The sequence below is a fragment of the Mus musculus genome, chromosome 8 (genome assembly GCF_000001635.26).
Source record: "Mus musculus strain C57BL/6J chromosome 8, GRCm38.p6 C57BL/6J".
Classification (NCBI taxonomy): domain Eukaryota; kingdom Metazoa; phylum Chordata; class Mammalia; order Rodentia; family Muridae; genus Mus; species Mus musculus.
Genome location: NC_000074.6, coordinates 122,769,056 through 122,782,535, shown reverse-complemented (window position 1 = coordinate 122,782,535; position 13,480 = coordinate 122,769,056). Strand labels below are relative to the sequence as shown.

Sequence of the window (13,480 nt, the reverse complement as noted above, 5' to 3'; positions counted from 1 at the left end):
CTCCAGTGACACTGCCCTGCACAGGTGATGTCACACAACTCAGTGACACTGGCCATGCTGCCACACCCCCTCCCCACAGCCAATGCCACATCCCTGCTTCCTGTCTGCTGGGAAGGGGAAGAGTACAGTGACTCCATAGGTGTACAGAGGAGCCAGAGATGTGCAGAGGACAGGCTGCGGATCACAGGCTGTGGATAGGAGGAAGTGGTGGTCTGCACAGGGAAATGACCCTGACTATACATGCACATCAATCAGCAGAGAATGCAAGGGAGACGTGTCTACTGGAGTTGGCTGCATTGAATGGGGAGGTGTAGTCACAGGCCCAGGAGCAGCTGCAGGCCCAGGAGCAGCAGCTCAGACCCAGGAGCAGCAGTCACAGGCCCAGGAGCAGCAGTCACAGGCCCAGGAGCAGCAGTCACAGGCCCAGGAGCAGCAGCCCAGACCCAGGAGCAGCTGCAGGCCCAGGAGCAGCCACAGGCCCAGGAGCAGCCACAGGCCCAGGAGCAGCCACAGGCCCAGGAGCAGCAGTCACAGGCCCAGGAGCAGACGCAGGCCCAGGAGCAAGAGCCACTAGAAGCATCAAAAGCAAAGTGCAGTGACCTCAACAGTGCCTTCAGGTGTAACTCCCTCTAATACTTTGATTTTGGCTCTATCAAACTCATTTTAGACTCTGCCCACCAGACAGCTAAGAAAATAAATGTGTGCTTTGTTTGTTTGTTTGTTTGTTTTCTGAAGACAGGGTTTCCTTCTCTGTGTAGCTTTGGCTGTCCTGGAACTCGCTCTGTAGACCAGGTTGGCCTCAAATACACAGAGATCCAACTGCCTCTGCCTCCTGAGCACTGGGATTAAGAGTGTGTGTCATCACCAACCAGCAAATATGTGCTGTTTTAACCCTCCAGCCTACAGTGACTGACTGGGCCTGCCAGGAACCCCTGATCCAACCTTACCTGCTGAGCACTGAACTCCGGCAGCATGACACAGGTGGCTCCTACCCAGAGTGGACAGAGCAGCTTGTTGACCACGCCGTGGACATGGTGCAGCGGGAGGACGTGAAGGATCACATCGTTTTTAGTCCACGCCCATGAGTGGACCAGCCCAGTCACCTGTGGGGAACAGCACTGCCTATGAACAGGGGTGAGAGGCTGCAGGGGGTGGCACTGGCAGACAAGTCTCTAGGGCATCCTGAGAAGGGGAGGAAGATCAGACAGGGCCCTTGTTCCTTCCTTCTAGTCGTGGTCGCTAGACCATCAAGGTGATGATACTGGCTCCAGCAGGCCACCACAGCCTGGGCCTCTACTAAGGTAGATGGTCTTTAATCTGAGCATCTCCTCCAGAGTGATGCTGCACACAACTCATCACACCCGTGAGCCCGATGGCTGGAACCATGCATACTTCGTGAGCCAGGAGCCAGGAGCCTGGGATTCACTTTTTCCCTCCTCTGTCCGCTGCCTGGCGCTTCACTTCACTGTTCCTACTGTAAGGAGACTTCCCAGGACATAGTCACACTTTGTAAAAAGTGAGCACAGTCAGTGACTGGTTCTGGGCGTGGCAGAATATAAAGCTAACACACAAGGCTGGAGTTGACCGAGAAGTGGCTCCTGTTTCTAGGGCGCTCATAAATCCCAACCTTAGGTACTGATCACACACCCCGACAATGCAGGGATCCAGTGATCCCCCTGTTCTGTGTGCCTCACCACCACCTACTGTAAGCTGATGGGTCACTGCTACTCCTTGTCACCAAGCATTTCAGAATTTACAGGGTAGTGACAGCTGTGAATGACACTAGAAAAGCAGGCCACCCCGGGAAGCACCTCAGGGCCCCACTCAGTGGTGACCATAAATGAGGCCAGGACAGTGAGAGAGGAGTACAGAGAGGCCCCAGGAGCACCCTGGCACTCACCACAGCGGCTAGGTTACGGTGGGTGCTCAGTGCACCCTTGGGCCTCCCTGTGGTCCCGCTGGTGTAGAAGATCATGGCACCCCGGTCACGCCACCCACTCTCTTCAACTGGCTGCTCTGTGGGCTTCTCTGTTGCTCCATGGTAGACGGCAGGCGTGAGCGGCAGAAGAGGGACTCCCAGCCTCTGAGCCAGTGGACTTAGCCGCTCCAAGTACTCCTGGCCAACCACCACCAAAGAGCTCCGGGAGTCCTGGATGAAATACTCCAGCTGGGCCTCAGGGTGCTTCCAGTACAGTGGGACAGCAACACCACCACTCATCCAGGAGGCCCACTGTGCTACAACGTAGGAGACGTCATTGGAGCACAGGAAGGAGACCCTTTCTTCCTGGAGGTCCCCAACTTTACAACCCTGAAGCCTGCAGATCTCCTGGGCCAGACAAAGGCTGCGATCATACAGTTCCCTGTAGGTGTGATGGCCATATTTGTCAATAAGGGCAATCCTGTCCCCAAAGGCCAGGGCACGGATGAATACCGGGACACTCCCATCCGTGTGGGCCTCTGGGGTGGTAGGCAGGAGGCTATGTCCTCGGTGTCTTCTGGGAATCAGCTGACTGGAGGCCAAGGACCAGAAGAGACGCCTGAAGGGCAGTGCCAAGTGAGGTGGCATCACACCGACAAACCACTGGCTGGGCTGGGGAGGATGAGAGTGTAGAGTGTGAGAATCTGGTGCCCACCCAATCCCTGCCCATAGCAAGGTTTAAAACACGCCCTCCAAACACACCCAAAGCACACCATAGCAAGGTTTAAAACCCTCCAAACACACCCAAAGGCTACAGAAACTCTTAACATAGCATCCCCTAAACAAAGGGGCTAACACTCTCCGTGGTACAACCTGTTTAGAAAGTGTCTAGTATCAAAGCTTTTTATTTGCATTCTTTAAAGAGTTCAAAACCATGCAAAAGTTCCGAATAATTTAAAGTTAGAGAAACCAAATACAGTATACGTAAGGTAAAACCTGAATAATGGATTTTGTGATTCTGAGCCTGGAAAATCACTAGTTAGTAGACACAGGCATTGCAGGGACTCCAAAGTCACCCTCGCCCCTCTCAGATCCCATCTGAGACACAGCCTGCTCAGGAAGACACAGCTACTTCTCCCAGCGTGCCCCAAAGCGTGGTGATTCAGCAAACGCGACTCAGCAGAACCTAAGGAAGGCTAGACAACATCAGTTTGTCTTCCCGAGTACAACTACTAAGTTGTAATGAAATACGCAGCAGCTGTGTGCTCAGGAGAGGGAGGAGGTCACTGCTGAGCTCTGTGAAGCTGAGGTCCATCCCAGAGCAACACAGAGGGGCCATCACACTTCCACACCGGCTCTGTTCTAGATCCGCTCCCCAGTGCTAGCTAGCAATGTCCCCTGCTCTGGCTTTATAACCCTCATGTCACATGTTCCTTATTATCTGGCAAGATGACAACCCCCACCCTGTCTGGACTCCATCAGTTAGAACACATCACTCCCCACTAAGGCCCTTTGGCTTCAGCCTCACCTACCCACCAATCACTTGTGGCTTTCATTTGAGCAGCCTCCCCAACCACAGTTAAGAGGCAAGAGGCCATGCCTGCTTTGGCAGACACAGCTGAGCTGGATCAGTGATCAGTGCAGAGGTTATGGTGGGCTGAGGGCACTGCTACCTGTCTCTTATCGAGGCACTACACATTCACACTAGACATCACTCATATGAAGTCAATAAAGTCACTTGCTGATGGGAACCTTGCCACCACCCCAGGCCATGTGGCTAATGTTCCCTGACAGATACAACAGCTGGCATGCTCTGGGGTGATAGCTGAGAGCCTTACAATATCCTAGGAGGCCCAGGAGAAGGACATACCCTTGCCTCGCCTCCCTTCAGTTCCCTCTGCATCTCGAAGACAACTGCATGTCACATTCCCTCTGTGAAGTCTGTCTCCACTAGCATGTTCTTTCTGACACATACCAACTTTTCTTTTTCATTAGCTTGCCGGGGTAAGCCAACACGCCACTGCCTGCTATATGTACTAAACACAGCTTTGTTTTTAGGAAGAGTCTCACTGTGTAGCTCTGGCTGTCCTAGACCTCTCTCTGTAGACCAGGCTGGCCTTGAACTCAGAGATCAGCCTACCTCTTCAGTGCTGGAATTAAAAGTATGTGCCACCACACCAGGATAGCGTTATTCTCTTATATACAGACTATTTGCAATACTTACATAATTACCTGACAAAACAAATTCTACATCAATAAATAGTCTGAATACTAAATTTTGTTCTGTGCTCAAGACCTTTGGGAATGACTGCTTGCCTGCCTTCTTGCTGGGCTTGGCTGCTCTCGCTTCTATCCAGGTGCTCAGGTCAAGATAGCAGGAGAACTCCACCTCACTTTTCTGTGCAGAAGTTAGCTTGTGGCTGCTTGCAGGCTCTAAGCACATGGGGTCTGCATGAGGCAGTGAGGGCCCCACAGCTGCTCTCAGCTCTGCTCCACAGGGGCTCAGAGGTCCCAGGCTGTTCACACTCTGGATTTCTACTTCTATAAAGACACCAAAAAAAAAAAAATGCAGGCGACAGCAGGGCTAGGCAAGAGAAGCCAAGAACTTGACAGCCATGTGGGCTTCCAGAAGTCAGCAAGCACGGAGTAAATCGGGGTGCTTTAATTCTCACGCCAACAACTTCTCTATTTGTTTCACAGTCAGAGATGCCAAAAGCAAGAGAAAGACGCGCTGGGTGGTATTTCTGAGTTACAGACTTGGGACCAGATTCCTGTGGGTTAGAGTGTGAGATGTCCCAGGATGCTCTGGGGGAAGAGTGGATCAACAGGAAGGATATAACATCTGTCATTCATCTATTTTCTCTGCACAAGGGAACAGAAAATAGAGAAACTCACACAGAAAGACCTGCTGTGTGAGAGACACCAGAAGCATCTAACATGATGCTACACTACAGCCTCCAAATGGCACAACTCTCCTTCTGAAGCACCCAGAGAGCCCAGCACTCAGGAGGTACTGCCTGTTGCCTAGCACCCAGATGTGGAAACTCATCAGCATCAGGAAGCTGCACAAAGGAACCCCGGAGACCAGGTTACTGATGAAGAATTGCCTGGAGAGATGATGGCACACAGGAACAAGGGCATGGGAGAGCCCTCCTGATACAGGCCTCTAGTCCTAGGGAGGGCAAGAGCTTGGATCATGAGAAAGAAGCCCTCTTAGCAGTAGCACAAATACGTGCAAACCTTCCCCCCTTGTTGCATTAACACTACGACCTTAGGGACACAAAAGTTGTGCATACAGTACGCTCACACAAGTGATCATGGCATTAACTGACACTAGCCAATGGTCCTTTGAAAAGCATAAGTAGATCAGAGACACTCAAACACACTTGTGTAATAGAGCGCTGGCCTCCACCAATCTATCTGGCACCCTCCTTTGGACACCTCCGTACCCCATGAGGTGGTAGGGCTGAGTCAACCTGGCTAACCAGGCATAAGCAACACAGTAGGGTGGTCACAAGATTTGGAGCAGGCAGAGTTGATGCAGCTCCAGGACCTCTGGGGTAGAGTCCTGAGCCCTGAACGTTGGTAGCCATGGACAGACACTGGGCATCAGGAGGTATCAAGCCAGGCTCCTTGTGGAATAGACTCAGTTACAGTTACCCATGGGGCCCTCATTCTGTGAGGAGACACCCACACCAGCAAGAACAGTGGCCCCCATGAGGAGGACACACTGACCCTGGGGTGACAGGTCAGAGAGGGTGGTAGAGGAAAGAGCAAACTGATTCCTGTGTGGACAGCTGTACTCATGCTGGGGTGGCACTGCTGTGCCATCGTCAGTTCTTATAAGTTCTACCATGTCCCCTCTGAGGCACTGTCTTACTCTCTCATATATGGAAATGGGACCAGTGCAGGCCTCCAAAGCCACTTTGGTCTTTGTACTGGCTGGATTTGTGTCAATTTAACACAAGCCTGATTTATCACAGAAAAAGGAGCCTCCCTTAAGGAAGTGCCTCCATGAGATCCAGCTGCAAGGCCTTTTCTCAATTAGTGATCAAGGGTTGGAGGACCCATTGTGGGTGGTGCCATTCCTGGGCTGGTACTCTTGGGTTCTATAAGAAAGCAGGCTGAGCAAGCCAGGGGAAGCAAGCCAGTAAGGAATGTCCCTCCATGGCCTCTGCGTCAGCTCCTGCTTTCTGACCTGTTTGAGTTCCAGTCCTGACTTCCTTTGGTGATGAACAGCAACATGGAAGTGTAAGCTGAATAAACCCTTTCTTCCCCAACTTGCTTCTAGGTCATAATGTTTGTGCAGGAATAGAAACCCCAACTAAGAAAGTCTTCAAGCATGAGCCTGGCCCAATCATTAAACATCTGTCAGCATTGAGCTAACTCCCAGCTCGTCCAACCAGAGCCAGTTCTTTAGGGCAAAACACTGTCTATTCAGGGCATCTGGCTGTGCATGGTTCCCTGACCCACTTCATGTCCAGGGATGTCATCAGAAAGGTATGTCTACATCCGTCTGGAGACAAGGGCAGCAGGGACACCGGTTTTACAATAATCACGTTGGCCTTGAAAACGCTTAGCGCATTTCCGATTTCAGGACTCCCTCTCGGGACAGCCTATGGCTTAGATGTGCTCCTACAGCAGTATCTGGAGGCTCTCACGGGTCTTAGTGGTCAGCCACAGGCAAGTTCCCTCCCTTCCAGGATGAGAATCAACACACTTCTCTTTTAGAGAAATTCCCGGACCCGCTTCCAAATCCAGAAGCCCTTCCTCGCATGCACGCTGGTCCCGTCCCTGACGCCCTAGTCGGCTCTCGGGACCCATCCGAGCCAGGACCCTGGCGACCTGCATCCCACACGGTGCTCGGCGCAAACAAATCGGGGAGGGGTTTCGTGTGACGTCATCCCGGGTCCTTACAGAAGTGTCCCTCACGCTGTGACAGACACCTGCCCGACAGGTCCCACGGCCCCCGGGTCAGCTCCAGCTCACCTCGACACCCCCTTTCTTGTAGTCTGCTGCGCGCTCACCTGGGGTCAGGCGGGGTTGGGGTGGGGGTGTCAGGGGTGGGGCACGGGAGTGCGAGGTTGTCCAGGTAGGTGAAGCGGGCCGGAATGAGTCCTACACCTAAAAGTGTCCGCAGGCGAAAAGTGTCCGTCGATCTAATACGTCCCGGGATGCAGCGCCTGAGAAATGCGTTCCGGGAACGAACGTTCCTGCTCATTCGCATACTCCATCTGCTCGCAAGTCTTGAGAGGGACTGGCAGAGAGTGGCCTTTAGGTGCCTGACATCTGTTACCAGATCTCTGGATCCATTGTCCTGATGGAACAAGTACTGTGAGTTGTTTGCATTGGGTCCTATTTAACTGTTGTTATTGAGACAGGGTCTCATGTAGCCCAAGCCAGCAATGTAGCTAAGGGTAACCTACCTCTACCTTTTGAGAGATGACTAATTATAGGCTTGCTTCGCCACATTCGGCTTACGTAGTGCCAAGGATGAAACCTGGGGCTTCACACATGCTAGACAAGCACCGCAACGACTTGGAGCTGTATTCTCAGCTCTCAACGATCATTTTAATAGGCATGATGGCTCCCGTGGCCAAAGGGACCACACAGCTGTGGTCACCATCTTCGCCAAATCAGGATGTAAATGGACTCCCTTGGCCCCTGAAGAGGGGTTCCTCGGCTTGCAGCTGGGGGGGTCTATATGCTAAACACACCTCTGTGACACAGACCAGGAACTGTGGCAGGATGGAGGCAAGGTCTCATTCTGTAGCACAGGATGGCATTAAACTCCTGGTAATCCCACTGCCTCAGCCTCCTGAGTATAGGGATTACAGATCTATGCCTCCACAGCCAGTTTTAGGGTAGGATACTAAATGCTTTCTGTACAGTAAAGATAAACCTTGAAACACTAAGGTCTGTTTGTCAGTGGCAGCAAAGCTATAGACAAAACTCCTCTCCCTGCAGCAGCTGGGGAAGTCTCACAGACCTCCATGTAGGTAAAACACGGATTCTTGACTTAGGCTTTCAGGAAGATTCATTATGAAGCACATTTGGAGTTAGCAAGACGTAGCTTTAATATAGTTTTAAGCATTACCATTGAGACATACTGGTGAGGGAACTGATTTAGGCGAAGGATGGTAGACGCCCTAGTACTGATGTGGGCTTCTGAGGAGAGCACTGGGTGTCTTTACAATAGCCATACACAAAATTCAGGAGGCTTCTGAAGTTATACAGTTTCTAACAAACTTTTTGTTTCCTTTTCTTTTCCCTTTTTTGGCAAGTGAGATCAAAGAGAGGAAGAGGCAGAGAATCAACGTGAATCAAAATGTCTAACATTGGGATTTACACCACAGACCCTAGGACTTCTATGCTTAAATGTCTACACCCAAAGCATAGTCCTAAACATGGCCAGAATGGAGACAGATTCTGTGACCCCTGGGCCTTGGAAATCATCAAGAGTCTGGATTTGGGTTTGGAGTGCTCAGTTGTTAGCATAACCCCCAGGATTATGCCTAAACAAGACATGTTAATCACAGTATTTAGAATGTGGAAGCAAAAGGATTAGAAATTCAGGGTTATCTGACTACATAGAGAGTTTGAGGTCAGCTTGGGATACATAAGATTGTCTCAAAAACAAACAAACAAACAAACAAAACCACAAAACCATCAAGAGAAGAGATAGAGTGGCTGGAGAGATGGCTCAGTGGTATTCCCCTCCCAGGGGGTCTGAATTTGATTCTAAGCACTTATACCAAGCAATTCACAAATGCCTGTAACTCAAGCTCCATGGGCGATCCGGCTTCTGTGGTCTCTCTGTCTCTGTCTCTGTCTCTGTCTCTGTCTCTGTCTCTCTCTCTCTCTCTCTCTCTCTCTCTCTCTCACACACACACACACACACACACACAAATAACAAGAGGCCCACAGGGTCCAGTCCCATCCAGCCCCTGAGCTTCTGATTGACATTTCAGTGACCACAGCATGGGTTGTCTGGAATGACCAGATATTTGAGGTTATCCAGATAGTCACTAACAGAAGAGATGTGGACTAACCAGCCAGGAAAAACAAATGCAGAAAGCAGGCATATCCATGTGAGGAAAACTCCAGCACGACCCCCATTACTGTCCTCAGCTGAGTTACAGATGTCCTGAAGGACCAAGATGCTCTAGCAGAGAGTTCCCCAAAGGCCTGAGGACTAGGAAGAGTGGTGGCTAAGCAGGATCCTCCACAGAAGGGCTGGAAACAAGGGGGAGGGGTGTGTCTGGACAAACAGCCGAGGTGGAAATCGAGGGGGAAGAGATTGGCTGGGTCTGCTGGGAAGTCTGGTGGGCAGGATTTGAGGTTTCGGGAAGGGAAAGTGGAAAAGACAGAACAAGGGAATTCATAGGAGGAATTCAAAAGAGCCAGCAGAGACAAGGCCATAAGGGCCTGGCACAGAGAATCAGGTGGACACATGAACTTTGCAAGTGCAAGGGTGGAGTGTAGCAGTTGCCTCTCAGAGGGAGGCTGTGTGCTCAGTCCACCAGAGCACTTCCTGCTGCGGGAAAGTGTGAACTGCCATTACTCTGGCCTTCTTCATCACTGGCTCCCCATCGTGGTCCAGGACAGGTGCCTGTCAACAGATGTGAGATAAATGGTAGTAGCCAGACAGCAGCACCTGCAGCCTTGGGCAGGAAGCCAGCTCCCACCTTCCCTCGAGGAGATGGCTGAGCCATCCCACGTGACAGTTTCAAGTCAAGATGCAGCCTCTTTTTCCACCTTGGGTTCAGGTGGTTGAGATGACTCTGCACTTTCTATGCCACATCTCACAACCAGACACCAGACCTTTCCCTGCCCCCATCAGATGCCCGCATACTCCAGACACCTGCACACCTGCCCTTTCCAGGAAAAAAAAATCTCCTCACTGCAGCATCCTGGAAGGGGACTCAGCCCCTCCCCCAAGTCCTTTGCACCTCCAGCTTAATGAGCAGAAGCTGCTGGGGGCGCCTGGGTCACACCTTCTCACTTGACTGAAGCATAGCCCAGATCTGGCTGGCAGGGAGTTTGCTCACGAGGGGAACTTCCGCAAGCTGTGAACGCATTACCTTCTGCAAGCGGCCTGTTCTGTAGGCGCCTGCACTGGTGTCCTGGTGAGACCCAGCCCTGGGAGTACTGATGCCACCTTGTACCTGGTGACTGAGAGAAGAGATCGTGACAGTCTCTGACCTGTTTTCTGTGTCCAGGCTGGTCCAGCCTACATGGAACAGGGCTGACCCAAATTTATGGCTAGACACTGAGAGGTCATGTACATTCCCAGGGAGGATATGGAAGGTGCCCTAGCCTGTTTGTTGTTTCCTTGATTGATCCTGTATCTAGAGAAACCAACTTCCACGGAGGGAAGACTCAGGAACAGCCTGTGGAGAGTCTGCCTGAAGAAAACAGAGGCTTCTGTTCACAGTCCCATCAAGTGTGTACTGGCCAGCAAATCCCACAGTACCCATGGAGGCTGAAGACCATGTACAACTTGTGGGAGGTGTGATTGTGCCCTTCTGTGTTTTAAAAAACTATTTGTTTGTTTGTTTGTTTGTTGTTATTTTATGTACATTGGTGATTTGGCTGCATGTATGTCTGTGTGAGTGTGTCAGACACCCTGAAACAGAGTTACAGACAGTTGTGTATGTGGGTGCTAGCAATTGAACTGGGGTCCTCTAGAAGAGCAGCCAGTGCTCTTAACTGCTAAGCTTTATCTTCAGACCCCTCTTCTGGATTCTTGATGCTTGTGATTGTGTGGATAACATTTGTTATTTTTCACTCATAAAGTTTTTTTGAGACATGGTCTAGTAAATTCCAGGCTGGCCTCAAACTCATTATATATCTGAAGGTAACGATGACCCTGAACTCCTTGCTCCTTCTGCCTCTGTTGCTCAAGGTCTGGGATGTCTTTCACACATAGTTTATGGGTGCTGGGGATTGAAACCAGGGCTTCCTGCAGGATAGGTAAGATCTTCACCAACTGAGCCATCTCCCTAACCCTAAAGGCTGTGAAGTTCTGAGGCAATGTGAACATATCAGAGGAGTAAGGTCTGGCTTCCATCTGGGAGGGGACATGGGAGGGGCAGGTGAGCTTCTCAGACCTTCAGCTCCTCATCTGTAGGAGAGAAGGCCATTTCCAGTATATATTATAAAAGTCAAATAAGGAATCCCAGGTAGGACACAGTGCCAGGAGAACAACAAGCATCAAACACATCAGACACCATTCTGTCACAAACCATCTTTATAATTTTATATCACAGAGCAGTGAGGGCTCAGATGATCTGGTTCAAGAATCAGGCTTTAAAAAAAAAAAAAAAAAAAAAAAGAGGACCATCATGCTTGACAAAAGGGATGGCAAGCACAAGGTCTCTGGGTCAAGTGGCGTGGAGACCAAGGTGCTTAGTGAGGCTGCCCGGAGGGTGCACAGGAAGGGAGGCTGTGAGTTTGTGGGGGTCAGAGGAGCATTCTAGAATTAGATGAATAATTAAGCGGAAGTCATCAGGTCTGCTGGAGAGCTCAGATCATCCTGAGACTATAGCCAGTGGCTGAGCCACACGACACTGCAGTGTTGTCCGTTCCTCGTGGCCAGATGGCTGTGGTCCACTGCTAATTCTCAGCATCTTGAGGGGATCCATCATGCTGTGGGCGGCTGGTCTAGGGAGACGGTGTCTACCAAGTGTGAGTTTGCTCACGCCATCAAACAACAGAGAATTTTGGTACTGGGTTTTGGCACAGGGCTCCTAAAACACTGTCAGTGTCCCGAGAAATGGGAACTCAGAGAAGACACCTGTTTGGGGTTTTTCTGTGGCTCTTGACTCATAGCCACCTCTTCAACAGGTCATAGAAATTTAAAGATTACAATTTCTCTTCTCCAAGCAGGTCACAGAAGCTCAAATCCCCAAGAAGTGCCTGGCCAGACAAGCCTGGTTGAGTATCCACCACCTGGCCACAGACATTAGCCTTTGCCCCTCACCCCCTCTGCCCAGTCACGTCCCCACATGTGCCCATGCACCGTCATGCTCAGACTGTGATGTCTACACAAGAGGCCAAGAGGAGAGGAGACGGAGCCTGTGGGCAACTGAGCACCCTAGAGGTTGGCATAACCAAACGGTTCAGTCAGAAGTTCCTGCATCGGGGCACTGCCAGCCCTTTCCCCATTTCCCCTGTCTGTCTGGCCTCCCTTTTAAATAAACTAGTAGACATTTCCTTGAGTTCTATGAGCTACTCAGCAAACTGACTGAAGTAACTAACTGGGACCTGGATTTAAAGCCAGTCAGGAGTACAAAGCATGACCCATTGCTTGCTGTGACCTCATTTGCTTTTGGTCCACAGCTCTCCCATTGAGCTGCTCTGACTAGATCCAAGGTTAGCCCACACAGACCACGTCTCCAACTTATCCTCTGGCCCTTTGGTCCAAGCCCACACCTTATCTGCATGGCCCCTCTGTCCATGTAAAACACCTCACCCAGTCTTCTCTGCCCGTGTCTACACTTCATCTACACACCCCCTCCGTCCACATCGTCTATGCTTCCTCTCCACAGCCCTGTTGTCTGGCCTTGGAGAAGGCTCTGGGCATGTCCTCAAAGTTCCAGAGACCCACAGAGGGCCTGACTCTACATTTGCTCCAGTAGATACACAGGGCATTTGTTGCGAGCACATGGCTGGCCGTTTTTGTAGTGTGAATAAACAAAGCTGGCCCACAGGGCCATGTAGTAGATAGGGAGCTGTGTGGGACTGTCATGAGATCAGAGACCCTGGCAGGGACATATCGAGACTCCAATCCTGCCAGAACTTCTTCCCATGAAGCCATGAATGCCAGGCCTCAAGGGGCAAAGATGTCCAAGTGCCACGAATATGGTTTCCCTGCAGCTGCCACCAGCTTGGCGTGGGCACTCCCGGGGACTGGCTCCCTCCACATGGCAAGGCAACACAGCTGCCAGCTTGGTGAAGCAGCTGCGAAAGGCGCCCCTGCCTGCCCCTTGAGGTGCCAGTTGGGAGGCAGCGACTCTCTTCTGCAGACTACCTGTGGCTGGGGATCTATTTCCTGGCGACTGAAAATTTGATTTGTTTCCAAATCCTCCATCCGCCTCCCACCTGTCACCACTCTCGCTGCGCTCCTCCTCCGCCTTCAGTCAGCGGCCCCACCCCCACCCCCAATCTCATCACAGCCCACGTGCTTCTCATCACCAGTGCCAGGCGACAGGCACCACCTACGCCATCTGAGCAGCCTTACCAACACCGGTGCCAAGCTGACGCAGATGTAGTACTGTCAGCGCCACGAGCCGAGGTCCAGGGGTCCCTACTCCAGAACTGACCTCCAGCGAGAGGAGTTCCTGTCTGAGGGCCCCTGAAACTGAGAGAGTTCAGAAATGAGGGCCAGGCTTCATACTGCCCCTGACGCCTGGATGGTAACCTTACCATAGGGCGAGGCTCTGCATGGACTGAGGGAACTGTACGCGAACCCGGAGATCCGATGAGGCTGAGGCCTCAACGGGAGCTCTAAGCAGACCACACACATGAACTCAATCCTTCAGCCTGAGGAAGAAGCTT

The 13,480-nt window shown here is 51.5% G+C and overlaps 1 protein-coding gene and 1 long non-coding RNA gene across 12 annotated transcripts in view; one reads left to right on the top strand and one right to left on the bottom strand.

Annotated features, from left to right (window-relative positions):
* Nucleotides 1-7,066, bottom strand: part of Acsf3 (acyl-CoA synthetase family member 3) — a 42,418-nt gene extending 35,352 nt beyond the window's left edge. The window contains exons 1-4 of one of the 8 annotated variants that reach the window (XM_030243569.1): nucleotides 6,946-7,051; nucleotides 4,235-4,459; nucleotides 1,901-2,590; nucleotides 948-1,103 (exon numbers count right to left, since the gene is read on the bottom strand). In XM_030243569.1, the coding sequence (XP_030099429.1) occupies nucleotides 948-1,103; nucleotides 1,901-2,566 (822 nt within the window). In that variant the 5' untranslated portion in view covers nucleotides 2,567-2,590; nucleotides 4,235-4,459; nucleotides 6,946-7,051. Of the gene's footprint in view, nucleotides 1-947; nucleotides 1,104-1,900; nucleotides 2,591-4,214; nucleotides 4,460-6,835 lie in introns of those variants that run through there. The other 7 variants (XM_006531032.3, XR_003947284.1, XR_003947283.1 and 4 more) reach the window with 7 other exon arrangements.
* A 21-nt stretch (nucleotides 7,067-7,087) lies between these two features.
* On the top strand, nucleotides 7,088-12,141 carry Gm39271. 4 transcript variants are annotated; one of them, XR_879309.2, is made up of 3 exons: nucleotides 7,088-7,252; nucleotides 8,203-10,430; nucleotides 11,810-12,141. It is a non-coding gene; the product is annotated as a predicted gene, 39271 (long non-coding RNA). The 4 variants fall into 4 exon arrangements; XR_879308.2 differs by having other exon boundaries at nucleotides 11,807-12,141; XR_001778707.2 differs by lacking the exon at nucleotides 8,203-10,430.
* Nucleotides 12,142-13,480: the final 1,339 nt, after the last annotated feature.